This window comes from Durio zibethinus, chromosome 16 (genome assembly GCF_047325235.1).
Source record: "Durio zibethinus cultivar Kanyao isolate XHJ-2024 chromosome 16, ASM4732523v1, whole genome shotgun sequence".
Taxonomy (NCBI): domain Eukaryota; kingdom Viridiplantae; phylum Streptophyta; class Magnoliopsida; order Malvales; family Malvaceae; genus Durio; species Durio zibethinus.
The window spans coordinates 2,500,885-2,523,568 of NC_143177.1; the positions used below are offsets into that span (position 1 = coordinate 2,500,885).

Sequence of the window (22,684 nt, forward strand, 5' to 3'; positions counted from 1 at the left end):
AGGCTACAAAGAGGCTGGATTAAACTCATTTTTTTCCCCAGAAATGACTTTGTGCAAAAGGAAGTTTGGTTCATTAGTATAACGCCAAATCAATTTACTTAGGATCCCCCAGTTTTTGAGTTTGAGATCAATGATACCAAGACTCCCAAAATCCCTGCCAATGCTAACAGCATCCCACTTAACCAGATGAAGTTTATTTTATCACTTTCATTCTTTGCACTGGGACGAATCTGAAGCAAGCATAAAGTAGCGATGAAGACTTGCAAGAACAGATATAATAAGGGTTAGCCTCCACCAGTTGAAAGATACTGTTTCTTCCATGATGCTAATCTGTTTCTCCACTTGTTAATGAGAAGTTGCCAAGTAGACAATGAGTTAGGTTTAGCTCCAAGAGGAAGACCAAGGTACTTAGTAGGGAGTTGCTCCACCCTACACTTATAGTAGATGCTGCCCAGTCTTACGACCGGAGATGATGAGGAAACACTTAAAAATTTTCTTGCTGCTCGTAAGTTGCTCAAGATCAGGTTTACAAAACAAGATTTCATCCACGAATTGAAGATGAGAGATCATTAAATTGTTACCAATTTCAACGCCTTGTGCGAGACCAATAGAAGTGGCCTTAGAGCATAGAATACCAAAAGCTTCAGCAACCAGATATTCTTTTTTATTAAATTATAAGTAACAATCATAATCAAGTATTACATTAATATATATAGGAAATCACCGAAAATAAAATAGAACATAACTAGACAAATCTAACATAAAAGTCGAACCCAAACCCACACACAATTAAGCTTGAACCTAGGATCTCATGCTTCAGCAGCCAGACTAAGAAGAAAGCTTCATAGCATTATATCCATAGGTATAAAGTGGATATTATACCATTGTTATAGTTGACTATTATAATATGTATGCTTTCTTGGCAATGCTTTCACATGTCTTTCACTGTCTACATTTGCAAAACTAATGGACTATTGACAACATTTCAAAGAGACTGCAGTTAACTCGGGGATCATTAATTCTTGATGCATACATCTTGATGGATATACGTGGGAATTATTTCATCAGATGGGAAAATCACTTATCCAATAAGACAATACCTTCACCTTCAATTAATACTGCAAATTACAAAGCTTTGGTACAACTTAACTTGACACTGTCCATTTAACATTTAAAGGAAGCAGCTGTCTGTATATAGCTACTATATATATATGTACATATTGATTAATTGTTCAATTTCATATAAGCTTAGCTAAAAATGGTGATGCGCAAGATCTTATAATTCCTTCGAAATATTAACTGCTTTCCAAATACAAATCAATATCATCAATGATATAATATGTTTAGGTTAAAAATTGTTCTGATTTTCATTGCGAATCAGGTTCTGTATATCTATATGAATATAATTTATTTCATTTACTATTAGTGAAATTTTTCAATGTTATAAACGAAATTAATAGGGTGATACTTGTCTCTATATATTTCTGACTCGACCACAAACAGAGAATTAATCCTAATTCTAATTAATAACGACCTAATTAATTAGTTTTGAAAAACTAGCTCTACGGTCCAATATAGGACTAGAGCCAATTATAACTCATCTAACATTTTATAAATAAACTTGACATGCGTGTAAAGAACACAACATAAAATTTAGAATTTAGTTTAATTAGTTTGTGTCATACACTCTTAAGAAATAATATTCAGGAAGTCGTGGATTCAAAAATTTTGCATCTATAACTCTTTTTCCTTATTCTCATATTATGACATTTTTTAGAAAAAAAAAACTAGGATAACTACATACTCTAGACATTTACAACAGTACCATAGAATTCCCAGAGAAAACATCAATGTCATTACTTAATTAAATCATTTTTATTGATGATGCTAACAAAAAAATGATTTTAAGGATTAGATGTACAAGTACCGAACGTGTTATACAGATTAAACTTAAACAATTATCGTATCAACCTGCTTTTATAGGGATTGTAAAATCCAAGTACTGGCGATTTAAATTTTAATTATATATGGCAAAAAATTGAGCAAATTGTCAACAATTTTACAAAAAATTTGTATCATTATTCTCAATTAAGAGCAAAAATTAGAAATGCAACATATGTTTTTCTCTAAATTCTCTTTGACAAGAGTTCATAACAAAGTTATTGTCAAACTAATGTCTAGCATCAACTGAAAAACAACAAGAAAATTAGAGATGAAATAACAAAAAGATAGATACTGTGTTACATGTTGCTTGATCAAATTCAGAGGATAAAATTTCAGGTTTTCAACTTTGAATTGGCTGTATAATTAAATTATATTTAGAAAGGAAGAGAGAGGAAGTTTGTTGAAGTAGAAATGAAAAATATATAGTAATTGTTAAACATGTTTACCTTAAATCAATATTCCTTTACAATCACAAACATAAATTTAAATAAATGCAATCTGTGGAAAATTAAAAATAAAATATAGAAAACTTCTGCTGAATTTCTACATTAACACATTGAATAATTCATATACTTACCTCAGGGAGCATTGATTATAGTTACTGCAATTCATTCTGAGCGATTCTTCGGGCTTTCATCCCAATGAACTTTAGAACAACCAATCCCTTTTCTCTTCTTCAATTCAATCTCAATGCACGCCCACAATCATTTCTAAATTCTTAAAATCTAAAGGAAGAATCTCACAAACAATGTTTTGTGCGAAAAAGAGAGCTTTTTAAAATCACTTTGCCTATGAAACAGTGCCTATCGGAACAATTTCTCCACTGTGCAATAAATTCTCTTAATACTAGAATAAGAACAGTCTACTATGGATCGTGACCGAGTCGAAGCTCCAAATCCACTTCATCTTCTTTCATTCTATTCACTTCACTATCATCTACATTTGTAGGGCCAATTTGAAGGCTCAAATTTGCTCCGGAAAGCTCTTCATTCGTGCTCAAAGATGGAGACCTGGCGGGCACAAGAAAGTCACTGTCACAATAAGCATATGGGAGTCTAGGGCTAGACACTGGTGGCTGAAAATAAAAGTGATAATTCCTTTTAGCTTCGAAAACCGGATAGTCCTTTGATGGTTCAGTTGGGATTAATGGTGGAACATATCTAGGGTTCATGTAGTACTCCTCATTCATTGGCTCAGTTGGAACCGAAGAACTCGTTGGTTGCTTAGCCTTGGCTCGATCTTTTCGGTGTATGTTCATGTGCCCCCCTAAGGCCTGAGCGTTGGTGAAGCCTTGCTTGCAAAAAGTGCACTCATAGGAGCGTTTGGTGGTTGCAGCCATGTCGCCCTTGACTGGATCAACCCGATCATTTTCTTCACTCGAAGCATCAGAGCTTCCTTGTTTCCCTGATTCCATCCCCAACCCCAAATTTGTCAAAAACTTTTCCAAATAATTAGTCTATAAACCACTCAGAAAGAAAGAAAACGAGGGAGAGAATGGTGGGAAAAAGGGTAAGAAGAAGAAACATAGAGACAAATAGAAGACATTGGCTTTTTCGTTGCATTTTCTTTGTATTTATATTAGGAGAGACTAGCTTTTGGCGTCTGCATTAGGACTTTTCCTTTCAACCGGCTTTATGATGGATCCATATTTAGTAAATTAGTAATCTATTTTAGTATATAGAATCAATCTTCTTCACAGTCTCACAAACAGACACTTTGATTTGGTTTATGAACATCTGATTTGTGCTCATGTTCCTTTCAATCCGGTTTCAACGCGTTACCCTTTTTCTTGGCACGTACATAATTACCTTAATACTCAATTAATTTACTATTCCTTCTGTCTCTATTAAATTATCACATTTTGATTTTTTATCTAATTTTTTAAACTTTACCTCTTATTATTTATATTTATTATTGGTAAAACTATGAAAAATATATATTTTAAATACTTTGAATGAAATAATTTTTAAATATATGTTTTATAAAATATAATTGATTAAAATATTTAAAATAATAACTATCAAGGTTAGAAAATTTTGATAAAAAAATCAACTGTAATAATTTAGTTGGAATTTTTATGATTAAGCTATGAATAGGAAGTAAAAAATGACTCACAGACGGCTTTAAAGATTTTCACCAAGGGTATTTTGTTTTCTAATTTTTGAAGAAAAATTGATCATTGCTATCTTGAAGAATAGTGTGAAAACCTAATAAAACCTTTGAACTTCACATCATGCAAATATATTTTTTGCATACAATATTTATAGTTCACGAGAGAGAGAGAGAGAGAGAGAGAGAGAGATAATATGCTACTTTCATTGACATGATCCTCATCTTGAATATGTGAATGCAAATCTCTCACAATTGACTGATCCATGGCATAAGGAGAACATTTTTCTTTTTTTTAATCATCAAACCGCGTCGTTGAAGCATCTTTGACATTATTTTCCAAAGGTTTTTAATAAGGTAAGCAAAAAACCAGATAGTTTCTGAAAATTCTTCCTCCTAAACTCACTATAGCAAGGAGAATTGACTTTCAATTTCATATCACCTCGTTTGTTTACCCTATTTAGATTGGGGAAAGGGCGATCATGTGATATATTTTTATATTTTAATTTTAATGAAAAAAATTTAGGAGGAAAATTGATTGGGAGCATCCATGTCACCTAATGGTATGCTTCATCATCTAAAGCAAAAAAGTTTTCTTTGAGGCTCATTCTCGTTAGCCCCCTGCCTATTCATTTAATGCAAGTTAGTTCCGACTAAACAATTGGCTCCAGTTTAAATTTGATAATTTTGAATATAACATGATAACATGATATTAAAAATTATAAAAAGGAAATAAAAATAGCACAGGTTAAAGTTTGAAAATATATATATACATATATATGTAGCATGGGTCTGAAAAAATGTGTATTATGTTTAATAATATCGACACAAATTGTAATATGATAATTTTTTTTATTTTATACGTGTTTAATATAAATAAATATAATAAAAATACATAAATTATTAGATCTACTCCTGTCTATAATGTAATTAAAGATTAGAAGGGAAATGAGGGAGCAGATAAAAATGAATAAATTGATGGAACCCGTTAATTAATTTTATTTAGAAATCTTCTAACATATCTTATGTCTCTTAGTGTATCCTAATTTCGTTTTAGATGGGTAAGTTGAGACTAAAGACGGCCAGAAGAACGCGTTTGATCAGATACTTAATCTTTGACCCTACCCTGTCCCTTGAAACAGCTTCTTTTCCAAAGTTTAAATGTGATCCTTCAAGAATTGTAATTCTAATTAATTTATAAATAATTAAGATTTAAATCAGTCTTGTACAAATGGAAGATGGAGGTCAATGACAACAATTTAAGTGCTGTACTTTTTGCCTAGTGCCAGTTCATTCATTGTTTCATCACACGAAAGAATTAATTCAGAGAGGCTTTGACTTATCTTCTTCACCTCCTGTTTTAAGTATGTTTCTAGTTTCCTCATTAAAGAATCTCAATAATAATTAATTAAAAAGCATTGTGTACGTAGACACTTATTTTTCCCAAAAAAAAGAAAAGACATTGTGGCCAAATAAATCCGAACTGATTTAATTTCATTTGGATTGGTTCGAGAATTTTAGTGGAGTATTAGATTATTTTTATGTTGGAGTTTTTAAATTTTTATTTTCGTTAATTATTATTATTAACTTTTTTTTTCTTTCTTATTTCTTTTCTTCCTTATTCGTATTTTCTTCCTTCCTTTCTTCATGGTCTAAGTGCATTCAATGCACTGCAATTAGTCTAACTTTGTCAGAACCCTAAGTCATCCGAGAAAAGACTTACATGAAATTTTGTAGGTAAAATTCTTAAAATATTTTATTAGAAATGAGTTAATAAAAATTAAAATCAAAAATTAAAATCAATAAAATAAAAAATTTTATCATATAAATTAAGTGTGTAAAATTTAAAAAAATTTTGATATATTTATTAAATAGACATTTTTAATAAAATTATTGACAGAATTTTTACCGTTAAAAAAATATTAATTCAAGTTAAATTGTAAACAATACTTTTAATAATTTTTTTTACATATTATTAATTTTCACATTAAATTTTATCATTCTATCAATTAAAATTTTTTATTAAAATTTTTATTTATTTATTTTTAATATGAAACTTTATGAACTCCACTTATAAAACTTCATGCAAAATTTGTTCAGCCATCCAATGCCCACCAACCTTTCAATGCCAAAGTCACCGATGGTAGCAAACAAAGTCTTCTACAATGCCTTAAAACAGGGGATTTGAACCCTCAATTGTTTCTATAAATGAAACATTCACACAGATTGATTGACACAGAGAGAATTAGCAATAAAAAAAAAAAAAAAAAAAAAAGCACTACCACTTTGCCTAAACCAAAATCCATCAACATAAAAAAAAAAAAAAAACTATTTAGCCACATCCTTTTAAAGGGAACCAACACAGAAGTCTTTCTTTAAAAAAAAATTCAAAAACACAAAAAAAAAAAATTGAAAACAAAATTTTTGATCTAGGCACTTGAGGAATTTTTTTTTTTTTTGAGAAAATCAATTTAAAAAAAAGTGTTTAGAAGATTAAGGGAGCATTTTGGGATTTTTTTTTTGAAATTTTTAAAAAGATTTTTGGCTTCATTCGATTTTGGAAAAATTTCAATTTTTTGGCCATTGGGATTTGAGAAGTAGATCGAGACCTGGGAAAGTTTTAGTTTTCCTGTGCCGGTTGAAGATTCAGATGATAGCATGCTAGAATATGGGTTTTTGCGAGGGGTTGAGTTTTTTAGATAGAGAAGCTCTCTGGGGAAGATAAAGAGGGAAAAAAGAGACAATAAAAAATATAGAAAAGGGCATTAAATACCTAATCTTAAATGATGTTGTTTTGGAGTTGAAGGAGTCGGGTTGAGCAGTTAGGATTTGCGTGCAAACTTGACCCATTTGGTAAGTTTTTTTTTTTATTTTTTGTTGATTTTTTTTTTGTATTTTATGATATTATTATTTTAAGAAATAAATTATAAAATTAAAATAAATAGTAGGTTTATTAAAATTTAAAAAAAAGAATAATTTTTTAAAAATATAATCATTGTGAAAAATCAAAAATTTAAAAATTATTGTAAGCAAAATATTTTTTAAATTTCATTAAAACTTTGGGATAATTTAAGAAATTATTTTTGTTAAAGAGTAAAAATTTAAAAATAATAAATGAATTAAAAATGATTAATTGTTTGGATAAATCTTTTAAAATGTAATTTTTAAAGAAAATTGAAAGTGTTTAATTATCTTTAATAAATGCAAGAAAAAACAATTTTGAGATTTCACCAAGGATAATTTTAAAATTATTTTTTATTAAAATAATGATTTATTTCAATAATAAAAATAAATAATGAAAAATGAAAAATAAAAATATTTATTTAAATAAATATTTTAAATGAAGATTTTTAAGGAAAATTTAAAGTCTTATTTATTATCAAGAAAAAATAATTTTGAGATTTCATCAAAGAGTTTAGATGGTCGTAAAATCAATAACAAAAATAATTATAATAATTCATAAATAATGATAATAATAATAACAATAACAATAATCATAAATAATTTATAATACTTTAAATTATTCTTATTGTTTGTGAATAAAAGAAAAACATCTTTGGATGAAATTTCTAGATATTTTGTGACTAGTCAACTTTTTTGAAATTTTATTGGGTGAAGATATTTTTTCATAAATTCTACTAGAGAGTTGGAGAATTTATAAAATGTATAAGTAATAAGTTTCATGAAAAAAAAAAAAACGTTTTCCATGAATAAATTTATAGGAAATCAATTTTAAATATAAAAAATACCATATTATCAAAGTAAATAGATAAAACATTTAATTGGTATCATCTCTGAATGGGCGATGTGAAAGTGCTAATTTTTTTTTATTCATAATTGTACTTTTGGACCTAATCATGATTTTATAGATCTACACATCTTTTAGTAAGTCTTAATTAATTTTAAGATTTTTATTAAAAGATGATCTTTAGGTGGCCAATCACACTTAAAAAAATTGGTGACAATTCTTGATTTTTACCTCTAGCGATCAACTCCCCTGAACAAATATGTTATGACATATTATTGGGCCAAAGTTTGCTTAGTAAGTTAGTTTTTTATCATTAGATTTGCTATAATGTATAGATCCATAGACCTATCACCAAAAATAGATTTTAAGAGTCGCTACCAATTTTTTTTATTTAAATGCAATTGATCACCTAATTGAATTTGTATCATTTTAAAAAGAAGTCTTAAGTTTGATTTAAGTATCTTCAAATGATAGAATCTAGTCTACGAAATCATATTTTAGATTCAAAAGTACAATTATGCATAAGGAAGGTTATAACACTCTAACAGCATCCATCCAAATGATGGTACCAATTTTATTTCAATTTATCCAAGCCTTAAAATATTTTTATAATTTGCCAAATAATTTAATTATCAGAAATTGATCCTAAAATTATTTCAATAATTTGGTAGTAATTTAAGATAACTTTCTCACCTCATAAGTATTCATGGAAACTAGTGTCTAACTCTGAAGAGACATTATTGTCAAATCCATTAACATATTTTATTTAAAGAAATCAGTAAAACCTTCCAATAATTCAGTAAAATTTACTTTGATTCAGATCTCCTAATAGTTTGGTGAGATTTTATTGTAAAATTATGTATGAAATTTATTTTAAGAAAATTCATTAAATTTTTCAATAGTTTGATAAGATCTAATTCAATATTTAAATCCTCCAATAGTTTGGTAGGATTAAAAATTTTATTATTATTTTTTACAAAACATTCATTAAATCCTCAAATATTTTGGTAATACTTAATTCAAGATTTAAATCATTTAATAGTTTGGTAAGATTGAAATTTTTATTATTATTAAAAAGATTATATTATGAAATTCTCTAATAATTTGGTAAAATTCGTAAAAAAATTCTAAGCCCATGACAATCCTTCAATAATTTGATAGGACTTATTAATTTATTAAAAAATTCATTATCATTTTTAACTCACAATATTTAAATTTTATTTTAAACATACATAAATGATAAAAAAAAGTACAATAAATGAATAAATATACAAATAAACAAAATATGAAAAACACCTTAATGGATGGAGGCATGCCCTAAATTATTCGAGGACAAACTCTAAGCTTATTCCATGTCTAAGTTGGCAAAAATCAAGGCCCAACTGATTTTATTTTTGGTCAACTATTAAACATGTTGTCTTCCATGCTATTACATTACATCTCTAAAATTTTTTGACAAAATGGTTTGGCATACACCAAGTTTGAAGCACATGGACTTTAAATGGTCTTCTTTACTCGTGTTTTTGTATTTTTGATTTATAGGACTTGAATCCTTTTCAATCTTGGAAAATAAATCAAATATGGCATTATGATTTTATTTTGTCATTAATTGCATGAATTAAGCCAAAAAATTATCCATAATCAAATCTGAGATCAAATCCCCAATCTTTTGTTTTCTAATTTCCTTCTCTTTGTTTGACTTTTTTTTCTTTTTAGGACCTTTTGAGAAAAAAAAGTAAAATTAAACCAAAAATTAAATCAAATCATATTAAAATTAAAATTTTTTCTATTGGGCCCAAAGCTTTTCAATCAGGCCCAATTTATGGCCAAAGCTTGTTTCTCAATCTTGAAAAAATCTCGAACAAAATAGGATGTTTAAAAGTGCCTCTTTTTGCATAGTTTATATGAAACAAGAATTACACAAAAATAAAAGGCATCTATTTTGTTCGGGTTCAGAAAAATCAAATTTTATTTTTAAATCTTGAAATCCAAAGACTCACAATTTGGAAATTCAATTGTTCACTAAATTGCAAAGATTCGCAAGGCTCCATAACAAGAATTGAAAGATTCTAAGACTCTAAGATTAAAAAATTCGTAATGATTTCAAAACTTTCAAGATTTGTAAAGGTTCCATGTTTAAAAAAACTAAAGATTCTTAAAAGTTTCAAGTTTCACAAAAATTTTAAAAGTTTGTAAATGATTTAAAATTCTCAAAGATTTCAAAATTCATAGAGGTTTCAAAATTCGTAAAGGTTGCATATTCATAATGATTTACAGATTTGCAAGATTTAAAAAATTCATAAGATTTTAAAGATTCGCAAAATCTTCAAATTTGTAAAAATTTCAGGTTCGTAAAAATTTTCGAATTTACAAAAATTTTAGTTTTGCAAAAACTCAAAAGTTCGCAAAATCTTCAAATTTGCAAGAATTTCAAGTTCGCAAGAATTTTCAAATTCGCAAAAATTTTAGTTTCGCAAGAACTCAAAGATTCGCATGACTTTTAGATTCACAAGATTTTCAATTTCATAAGAATCCAAAGATTTTCAAGAATTTTCAAATTCGCAAGAACGAAAGATTTGCAAGAATTTAGATTCGTAAAAGTTTTAGATTTGCAAGAATTTCAGAAACTATAATTTACATATAAGATTCAAAAATTCGCATTTAAAAGATTTTTGTTAGTGATTTCATCCAAAATTTAAAGCTTTATATTTAAAAAATTCAGGGATTCACATTAAAGATTTCAAGGTTCATAGCCAAAATTCAAAGATTCTCATTCAAAAAATTTTAATATATCATCCAAAATTAAAAAAATTCTCATCCAAAAAATTTATGGGTTTCATAACCAAAAGTTAAAGATTTTCCTTTAAAAAACTTAGAGATTCACATTGAAAATTTCAAAAATTTGCATTTAAAAACTTTAATATTTCACAACTAAAATTTTAAAAATTCTCATCTAAAAAATTTTTGGGTTTTACATCCAAAATTTCAAAGATTCACATTCGAAAAATTTTAGAGATTCACATCCAAAATTTCAAAAATTCATATTCAAAAAATTTTAGAGTTTCACATCTAAAGTTTCAAAGGTTCTTTTTATAAACTTTATGGCTTCACCTCTAAAATTTTAAAGATTCTCATTTGAAAAAACTTTTGGGTTCACATCCAAAATTTCAAATATTCTCATTCCAAAAACTCATTTAAACAAAGGCTCTATAAGTTTGGAAAGTTTTCCTTGTCAAAGAAAATCTTATCATGAAAGATCTTCCTCATTTGAAGATTTAAAAGTAAAAAATTTTCTTCGATCAAAGTCAAATTTTGTTTGTAATAAATGTCAATGCAAATGTCTTCTACATGTTATAAATGTAACAATCTAGATTCTCACTAAATGATACAAATGCATGTTTTAAACAAAATACAAATGTCATACTATAATTCAAATGTTCTTTACATGATACAAATGCATGCCCCAACTATGATGCAGATGCAATTATCAAGGATTTAAATACAATGTGTCATAATATATAGATCCATAAATCTATATCTAGATTTAACAAATGAATGGAGTTATCAATATTTTTTACTAGGTGTGATTGGTCACCTAAGGAATCTATTCCTTTAAGGAGCTCTTAAGCTGATGAAAGGTCCCTAAAACAATAGATTTCAATCTACTAACTAGAACAAGGCTTGAGAGTTCGGTTACATGTAGGGAAGGTTATAGCACCCCTACATGTCCATCCAAAAGATAGTACCATATTATTTTAAATTTATCTATGGTCTTGGTTCTAATGGTTTTAATGTTGAAATATTGGAAATCATTTTATAAGATTCTTCCACCAATCTGGTAGAACTCTTAAAAATATTTTCTCACCTCAAGAGTATTCAAGAATCCCATTTGATTTCTTGAAGAAGCTTCGTCGTCAAAAAAAGTTTAGTTATTTTTGTTTTGATGAAAATATATCTAATTATTCCACTATTTGGGCCAACTTAAAAATATTTTCTTTTTTTTGAATTTTTAAATTCTCCACCATTTGGGCCTATTTAGAAATTCTTTTTATTTCTTTTTTCGTAAAAAAAATAATATGACAATAATTTTTATTGAAATTTCATTTAAATTATTCCACCATTTGGGACAAATTTAAAGAAAATTTCTCACCTAGAGATTTCTTATAAATTTATCATTTGAAATTTCTAAAAATCCCATCCTTGGATAATTATCAAATATTTTCAACCCAAATTTTTATTTTTTATTTTTTTTGGTTTGAAAATAAATATCAATTACTATTATTGAAATTTTATCTAAATTATTCCATCATTTGGGACAAATTTAGACAAAATTCTCACCTAGGAATGTTATAGAAATTTACCATTTGAAATTTTTATAAATTTCATCATTGGATAATTAATATTTATTCCTAAAAAAATTTTATTTTTTACCCTTTTTCTATTTTTTCCTCTTTTTTTTTGAATTTAATCATACAAAAATACTAAAGAATAAACATACAAAAATAAATAAAAAAACCCAAAAAAATACTAAAAAATGGCTCGACTTATGGCTCAGAACGACTCGACTTTAGAAATAAAAAACGACTTGGAGGTACGACTCGACGGCTCAATTTGCGGCTCAGCTTGGCTGGAGCCAAAGGCAGGGATGCAGGTTGAAGCAGGTCGAGCACTTAAGGCGGGTTGCCCAGCTGCAAAATGCACAGATCTTAAGAAGTTACTTAATGCCAAAACAACGTCATTTCGGGGCCCTATATAAAGCTAAATCTCAGCTTATTTTCATCAGATCTCCTCTGCTCCCTCTTTCTCTACTTTCCTTTTTCTCTCATTCTCTCTTTAAACCCAAGAACACTAGTTAAATCCTTCATCGAATTCTGGGATTACTGTCAGAATCTAGCCGGATGTTCATCGGTTTCTGGAAAGTGGATGTTGAAAACTGGAGATGTCACCGAAATCTGGTCTAAAAATTTAACCGACATAAAAAAACTCATTGAAAAATTTAACTGGCGCTAAAAAATTTCACCAAAATCTGAAAATTTTTCAGAAAATTTCTAAAAAAAAAATTTATTTTTTTCAAAAAAATTCCCCGAACAATCTTCCACACTTTCTGACTGCTTTTCTGTATTTCTACGTGTGTGTGATCTGTGTTTTAGTGTCTTGCCTCTGATCAGTATGGCTATTTATAACCTATGATTAGAAGAGTTTTTGATCAATCCCAAATCTCACTTTTAATCGAATTTTTACCTTATCTTTGAACTTGAGGAGATTAAAACTAATTGTGATTCTGCCAATATCCCATACACAGCAGAATCTTTTTATTATTATTTATATATTTTTTTAGCTATTATCCAATTATAAAAAATAAAATCAAAATCAAAATAAGAATAAAAACAAAACAAAGCCAAAAAATAATAATAAACAATTGGGCCTGACTTCTCAAACCCCATTGAGTCAGGCCCAATGGACTAAGGCTCACACCCTGTTGAACCAGGCCCAACGTGCTTGGGCTTAGACCAATTAAGGTGTCTACAGCTACCTCTTTTTGTGCATTTCCTATGCAATAGAAATTGTGCAAAGACATAGACACCCTACATATGATTATTCAAACATATTCACACCTTTTTTTTTAAGTAAACAAAATTCCTCTAAACAGAGGCGAAACAACTTTGAAAAAATAAATTGCTCCTCTAAACAGAGGCAACTGAACTTTGAAAAAATAAATTGTTCTTTTAAATAGAGGCAACAGAACTTTGAAAATAAAGGCAACAGAACTTTGAAAAATAAATTGTTCTTTTAAATAGAGGCAACATAACTTTGGAAAATAAATTGCTCCTCTAAATAGAGGTAATAGAACTTTGAAAAAATAAATTGCTCATCTAAATAGAGGCAACATAACTTTGAAAAAATAAATTACTCCTAGATAATCATGACCAGATAGTCATAGATCATGTCTGATGGAATTTGTAAGGGAGACTCAAAGATTCACAATTTGAGTTTAAAATTCAAAGGTTCATATTCACAAGAATCTTTCAGCTTTGCAAGAATTCATTGAAATTTGATTCTCAAAATTTCAATTTCACCAGAATTTGATTTGCAAAATTTTAGATGTGCAAGAATTCAAATCTGCAAGATTTCATTTGCAACTTGTAAGACTCGTATCCAACATTTAAACATTCACATTTGAACTTTAAAGATTCATATCTAAAAGTTCAAAGATTCACATTTGACAATTCTGAGGGTTTCACATCTTAAAGATTCTCGTTTGAAATTCAAATATTCTCATTTGGAATTCAAAGATTCGTATTTGAGAACTCAAAAATTTTTATCAAAAGATTCACAATTTCTTTTTTAAGGGACTAAAAATTTTGCATGTAATGAATGTCATGATCAATGATGCAAATGCTTCCTTAATAATGTAAATGCAACAATCTAGATTCTCATAATGCCATATTCTTAACCATGATTCAAATATCTACTGGATAATGCAAATGCATATCCAAACCAAAGTTTCAAATAGTATCCAAACAATAATGCAAACATTTTGCATGTAATGTGGATGTCAATGTCATGAAATTCTAATCAAAATATGGTAATATGGTTCTCAAGACTCCACCATCTCACATTTTTTTCTTGTTCAGTTTCTCAACACTTTGGAACAAGTTTCATCAACTGATCATCACTTGACCACCATTCATAGGCTTTTCAGCAATAACAAATTTCAGAATAAGTTTCATCCACCATCACCAGGTCACTACTCATAGGTGTATCAGCATTAGCCATTCCAGAACAAATTTCATCGTCCATTACTAGGTTACCACTCATAGGTTTCTCAACCCTAACCATTTCAAAATAAACTTCGTCCACTAATCCATATTATTTCCGTCATTCGATTATCACTGACAAGCTATGTCAATTAATTCATCCCTATATTGATCATTTGGTTATATCACTTTTCTCAAATCATCCCTTTTTTAGGTTCTACCATCTCTTTATTTTTCTCTTATCATCTTGAATTTCTTTTCAATGGAATGCAAGATTCTTTTTTGCACATTGTCATTCATTTATCATCATTCCAAATTATGACAAATATAATGCACTCATACTTCTCCTTGATTTATTTTGGGGATGAAATAATAAGAGAACATAAGGTGAATTGGGGGAAAAACAATCAATGAGGAGCGAGTTTGGTATCAAAACAAAATAGGAAAAGAAACAAGTTTGATGCACATCATTAGGGAATCGTATATCAAACAATGGATAGTCAGATAATTTTGAACATTAATCTAGGATTCTTTTTCAAAAACTCATTCCACTGACTTTGAGCTTATTGAAATTTGTCTTAGCTTTAAGAGATCTTTATATGTCTTTGATATCTCATCCATGTGAACTATTTATCAAACTTTCAGCTCAAAAATTTTTCTACCTAAATCGTCATTTCGAGTTTTCAATTTGAGTCTTTCTTTTCTCTTATTTCCATTTTTTCTTTTTTTTTCCTTCCTTCATTCGTTCACCCATCTTTCACATCAATCTTTAGAGCAACCGAGCATGATTCTGGCATTCCATCATGAGCATGCCTTAGCCTAACATATGATCATTCAATTTGAGCATTCACATTTGATCCAAATAAACTTTTAAAGGTTGTAATGTAGGCCATGGTGAAAGGTCATGAAAAAAATGGATATAATAGGCTCAAAACATGTATTAAAAGGGTTCAAAACTAAAAGATCATCACTTGATGCAACTTGGCATTTTGCCCCATTATTTCACTACTTTTTTCTTTTTCACATTCACTTCACTCCTCATAAAAGGATTCACATTACTTTGCCCTAAATCAATGATGCCATTTTTCTTTACTCTTTTTTTTTCTTCTTGCTTTTTTTCTTTAGACCTTTTTTTTTATCTTTAGGCTCTTTTCTTTCTCAAAAATTACCTTTAGTGTGGGGGGCGATCCTTGGTCAAGGTTCTTTTAAAAAAAAATCATAGCAGGCTCAAAGGGGTAGCAATGAATGGTTTTTCAAATGGTAAAAGAAAATTGATCATTTTTCATATCAAACGTGAATACTTTCCTTGAACATCATTTTTTGAGCAAAAACAAGCTCATGAATTTGTATAAAAAACTGCATATCTTCAAGACATATTAATTTCACATCTGTTAGTAGCTGGCTTCTTTTACTCAAATAGTCTCTTCAAATCAATGTGAATGAGTTTTCAAAATTAAATCCCAAAATTATTGCTATCATTGTCTAAACATTTATCACTTGAAATTTAAGAAATGGTATAAAAAGATAACAAAGCATGGGACAATGAAAGAGAAAATGTAATGAAATGCATTATCCTTGCCTTTTATTAAAACAATAACAAATGAAATCCTATTACATAAAAAAATTTTTAACATTATTCTAAAAGAAATCCTAAAATAATAAAAAACTTCCAACTAGCATTATCAACACTTTTCCAAAATTGTGCCCCTATACAATCAAGTGAAAGATTTTTATTGACATCTTACTTCTTAATTCACTATAACTCTCCAGGCCTTTTTGAATCAACGTGCTCTTAAGTCTCACTTAGAGCATTGATATCATGATTAAGCAATGGATTGCCACTAACATCAAGTGTTATTGCTCCTCTTTGATGAAAACTTATCATTTCATCCTTGATCAACCATTGTACCTTATGCTTTAGAGTAGTGGAATGGCCAGTAATTCCATAGGGTAGTCACAGTGAGCTGTAAGATTATACCACTTGGGATATGATGGCTTGAGTGGCTCCACACGACTGAGAGTAATCAAGTGGCTATTGTAGAGCTCTCGATATAACTCAGTATAAGTTATGGAGATTAGATCAAATATGGGTTTTTCTCGAGTAATTCGTTGCTCTCATGAACTACTTGCTAGGCTAATAGGATGAATTTAGGGTCTTGTAGGAGGTTGAATGTTAAGGCTGTATGTGGGAGCTTGGAGGCTTAAAACAGGCTAGTATGTGGATGAGTAAGATGGTTATGGTATGGGCTAGTATGAGGCATTGTTCATAGCAGGATAGTATGGAGAGTAACCTTATGGTGGATATGGTTGATATCCCTTAAATTGTCTATTGAAGTTCATAGCTTGAGCTTTGATCTCTTTTTTTCTAATACTTTCTTCGTTTTTTTTCCTTTCAACTTGTCATTTTTAATGACATTCTCAATGATTTCACCAGAGATCACCGTATCAGTAAAATTTTTTGTTGCATTCCCTATCATCTTTTCATAATAGGGAGATTTCAAAGTACTGATAAATAACACCGTAATTTCTTTCTTAGTCAAGAGAAATTGCACTTGAGTAGCCATGTCTTTCCACCTTCGGACATATTCTTTAAATGATTCAGTCACCTTCTTTTCTATATTCTATAAAAAAAGGCAATCAGAGGCTAAATCTATGATATGTCGATGTTGATTGATGAAGTTATAGGCCATATCACTCTAAGAACAAAAACGAGTCCTATCCAGTTGGACATACCACCTAGCAGCAGAGCTAGTGAGGCTGTCTTGGAATACATTTATCAATAGCTTTTTATTATTAGCATAAGCGACCATTTTTTGATAGTACATAGTAATGTGGGTTTTCAGACACTTTATACCATCATATTTTTCAAACTTCGAATTCTTAAATTTTGGAAGAATAACCACATCTAGGACTAAACAAAATCAAGCAGCATCCACTGAACCATAAAAATCAATACCCTTTACGGCCTGTAACATTTCCTCTAAAGAGTTTATTTTTTGTTTAGCTTTTGAGCCTTCTAAAGCCTTTTTCTTCTTTAGCCTTCGTTTTTTTTTCTTCTGGATTATCTAAATTAGGGACTGATATTGGTTTTACTGCCTTTTCAGTAAAGATAGGATTTATATAGCTCTAGTATTATGGTGGATTTAAAATTGATGACATTCTAAGGTATGTGTACCTTACAAGATATATGAACTGCTGGGATGGTGGACCTTATACGGGTTAGGCTTGATGTGGCCCAAAACTAAAATGGTACAGTGGGTTATTCATTTTTTATGATGGATGGTCCTGCTGGCTAGTATTTTTTTCTATTCATTTTCCCTTGTTCAACTTGTTCAAAGCCTCCAAAATCCTATTCAACTCTCTTTTAGCTTTTCTTGGGCTTTCTCTTTCCTCTCGAGATGATTAAAATTTTCTTGTTCCATCTGTCTAGCTTGAGCTCTTATGTTGTATTGGTGAGTTGGGTTCTTGCTTGGTAGAGCTATCCTTGAACCTTTCATACCACAATTGTGATAAAAAATGTTATGTTTTATGCATGGTATGTTGGTGCATGAATGAAATGTGTATTTTCATAGACATTGTTAAATCATGAGCAAAAAAATGATGCATAGAATGAAATGATAATGATGCATGAAATGAAATGATATGATAATATGAAAATGATGCATTGAATGAAATGAAAATGATGTAGGTGCACAAAAATCAAATAAACAAAATGTTTAGATCACCGACTGTTCCTTCTTGTGTCCTAACTTCAGGTTACATCTATCATCAAGTAGGAAGAGCACTATCTTAGGGCTAGCCTTTTAAGAGTGAACTATATGAATGGTTAGACCATTGTGACCACTAAAGGTTTCCAAATTGTTTATTACATCATCATCCATCATAGACTAATAAGGTATTCTAATCCTCACCCATCACAAGCTACTAACGAAAAAAATTCAATTTGAATGGGAGTATTTCGCTAACTATTGCAAAGATTATCATCTCACGAGAGCATAAGTACTTTACTCTCTCTTAAAAGGGATAGAGCTCGGGTGTAGAGCTCATGTAATGCTACATGTGTTAGTGTGTGTGAAGGAACACAAAGGTTTCATACCCCAAAATAAATCAAATAAGAAACAAAAAAGAAAAATGTTAGTAAACAAATAATTACAATTTAAAACCATTGACCAAAAGCTAGGCTAAATTCAAAAATTATGGCTTGACTCTCTATCCCCAGTTGAGTCACCAAACAGTCATAACATATAGATCCGTAAATCTATATTTAGACTTAACAAATGAATGGAGTCACCACCAATCTTTTTTACTAAGTGTGATTGGCCACTTAAGGAATCTTTTCATTTAAAGAACTCTTACGCTTGACGAAGGGTTCCTAAAATAATAAGTTCGGGTCTATTAACCAGAATAAGGTTCAAAAGTTCAGTTACATGTGAGAAAGGTTATAGCATCCCTACATGCCCATCCAAAAGATGGTACCATATTATTTTAAATTTATCCTATAGTCTTGGTTCTAATGGTTTTAATGTTGAAATATTAAAAATCATTTTATAAGATTCTCCCATCAATCTAGTAGGACTCTTTAAAATATTTTTTCACCTCAAGAATATTCAAAAATCCTGTTTGATTTCTTGAAGAGGCTCTATCATAAAAAAAGTTTAGTTATTTTTATTTTGATGAAGATATATCTAATTATTCCACTATTTAGGCCAAATTAGAAATATTTTCTTTTTTTTTAATTTCTAAATTCTCCACCATTTGGGCCTATTTAAAATTTTTTTTATTTCTTTTTTCGTAAAGAAAATAATATGACAATTATTTTTATTAAAATTTCATTTAAATTATTCCACTATTTGGGACAAATTTAAAGAAAATTTCTCACATAAAAATTTCTCAGAAATTTCTAAAAATCCTATCATTGGATAATTGTCAAATACTTTCAGCCCAAATTTTTATTTTTTATTTTTTATTTTTTTGGTCTGAAAATAAATATTCGCTACTATTATTGAAATTTTATCTAAATTATTCTATCATTTGGGATAAATTTAGATAAAATTTCTCACCCAAGAATTTTATAAAAATTTACCATTTGAAATTTCTATAAATTTCATTATTGAATACTTAATATTTATTCCTAAAAAAAATTTATTTTTTTTACCTTTTTTCTATTTTTTCTCTTTTTTTTAATTTAATCATGCAAAAATACTAAAGAATAAACACATAAAAAAACCCAAAGAAAATACCAAAAATAGCTCGGTTTACAGTTATAGAACAGCTCGACTTTAGAAATAAAATACGACTTGGAGGTGCAGCTCGGTGGCTCGGTTTGTAGCTCAGTTCGGTTAAAGTCGAAGGTAGGGACACAAATTGAAGTCGGTCGAGTGCTCGAGTCAGGTTGCTTAGCGACAAAATGCTTGGATCCTAGGAAGTTACTTAATGCCAAAACGACGTCATTTTGGAGCCTTATATAATGCCAAATGTCAACTTATTTTCGTCAGATCTCCTCTGCTCCCTCTCTTTTTACTTTTTTTTTCTCTCTCTCTCTCTCTTTTTAAACCCTAAGAACATCGGTTGAATCCTTCACCGGATTTTACGATTACTACCAAAATTTGGGTAAGTTCACCGAAATTTGGCTGGACGTTCATCGATTTTTGGAAAGTGGACGCCGGAAACTAGCAGCTCTGCCAAAAACTAGAGATGTCACCGGAATCTCATAGGAAAACTCACCAAAAAATTCAATTGATGCCGAAAAATTTCACCGAAATATAGAAAATTTCAAAAAATTTTAAAAAAAAAATTTTATTTTTTTCAAAAAAATTCCCCAAACAATCTTCCACACTTTCTGACTGCTTTTTTGTATTTCTGCATGTGTGTGATCTATGTTTTTGTGTCTTGCCTCTGATCAGTATGGGTATTTATAACCTATGTTCAGAATAGTTTCTAATCGATCCTAAATCCCACTTTCAACCGAATTTTTGTCTTATCCTTGAACTTAAAGAGATTAAAACCAATTGTGATTTTGCCAGTATCCCATACACGACAGAATTTTTTTTTTTTTATTTTATATTTTTTAGCTATTATCCAATTATAAAAATCAAAATCAAAATAAAAAAAAAACAAAACAAAATAAAGCCAAAAAAAAATTAATAATAAATAATTAGGCCTGACTTTTTGGACCCCATTGAGTTAGGCCCAATGGGCTGAGGCTCACACCCTATTGAACTAGGCCTAACGATTCTGGGCTTGGAGCAATTAGGGTGTCTACATAATGTAAACACAATACATGTAATACAGATATCACTAAATCAATGCTATGAAATTTCAATTATGGTAACAATGTTTTTAAGACTCCACCATCTCATATATTCCTTCTTAGCTTTTCAACATTATTAATGTTAGAACAAATTTCATCAATCGATCCATGTTATTTTCCTCATATGATCACAACTCATAGGTTATGTTGTTCAATTTATCATTGTATTCATCATTGGGTCACCTTATTTACCTTTTTAACTTATCTTTTGAAGCTTCTTTCACCTCTGTCATTTTAGATTTCTTTTAAAAGAATGGAAAAAATCTTTTACGAGCATTTTCATTCATTTATTTATCATCATTTCAATTTATGACAAACATGATACATTTTCTCAATTCATTTAGGGGATGTATACTTGGTAAAGAATAAGAAATATAAGTTTTTATTATTGGAAAGAAGTATGTTAAGAACAATTTAAAAATAAATGAAAGCAAAATGTTGTCATATTTACATGAGATATCAAAATCCAGAATAATGACTATTCAAAAATTTGTTACTCTAACTCAGAATTTTTTTTCAAAAACATATTCCATTGATATTCTCAATCTTTGAACCAAATATTTATCTGTATCACTGGGATTTTCAAATGAAGCTATTTTTCCAAGTCTTTATTTTTTTTTACTTAACTTGCCCTTTTAGATTTTCAGTTTGAGTTTTTTTTTTTTCATTTTCTTTTTTTTTTCTTTTACACATCTCCTTTTCATTTTTCTTTTTATTTCCTTTCTTTTAATCCATCAGTGACACTTTAATTAAAATCCTAAACAATCCAATGGCAAATCTGCCTTAGTTTAATGCATGATTTTTTAATTCGAGTATTTACATTAAAATGGACTTTTAAAGGACATAATGTAAGCTAGGGTGAGCGGTTATGAAAAAAATGGATAAAACATGCCCAAATTATATTTGAAGGGTAATTAAACCAAATATCATTTCCTTTTATGTAGAGCACCTTGATATTTTGCTCCATCAATTTTTTTTTCTTTATTTTTTCTTTATCTTCTTTCTTTTCTTTACTATTTTTTTTTTTTTTTACATTTTTCATCATTTTTTTCAAAAAACTTTGAGTACAAAAGGGATTTGCCCATGAGATCATTAAGGATCTTTACTTTTCGAGCTTTTCAAACTTTGCCCCTTAGTGTGAAGGGTGATTCTTAGTTAAGGTTCCTTGAAAAAAAGTTTTGATAGGCTCAAATGGGGTAGCAAAGGATAATTTTATTTTTTTTGTGAAAAGATAGAATAAAGATGACCATTTATCATTACAAACATGAATATTTTCAATGGGAAACATTGCTTGATTAAGAACAAACTTGTGAATGAATCATTGCAAAGATCATGTACTGCATCACTTTCAAAATTCTTCACTAAATTTATCTTCTTTTATTCAGTAGTCTCAATGAATCAACAATATTAATTTATCAACCATATCATCATGAATAATGTTTTTAAAATCGAATCCTGAATTATTGTTATGACTATTTAAACATTCATTATTTGGATTCAAAGAATGGATATGAGAAAAAATATGAAAAGGTAAAAGTATATAGAAGTGATTTATACGAAAGAGAAAATATCATAAAATGCATCATATCCATCATTTTAATTTAAATGATGAAATTCAAGTACATAAAAGTGATCCATATTCTAAAGAAATCTTAAAATGATAAGTAGTTCCAATAAACCTTCCTAAAATTATATCCTTGGGTGATTAGGCAATGGGTCTTTGTTAACATTCAATTCTCCTAGTTCATTAAAGTCACAGAACTTGCTCGAATTAAACTTTGCACCTTCTACTTGAAAGCATGGCAAGTTTTTTAT

The 22,684-nt window shown here is 29.0% G+C and overlaps 1 protein-coding gene across 1 annotated transcript; it reads right to left on the minus strand.

Annotated features, from left to right (window-relative positions):
* Positions 1–2,809: 2,809 nt before the first annotated feature.
* On the minus strand, positions 2,810–3,706 carry LOC111298535 (uncharacterized). The gene has a single exon (XM_022893249.1). The coding sequence runs from the start codon at positions 3,356–3,358 to the stop codon at positions 2,810–2,812; it is 549 nt and encodes a 182-aa protein (XP_022748984.1). The 5' UTR covers positions 3,359–3,706.
* Between the last annotated feature and the right edge of the window lie 18,978 nt (positions 3,707–22,684).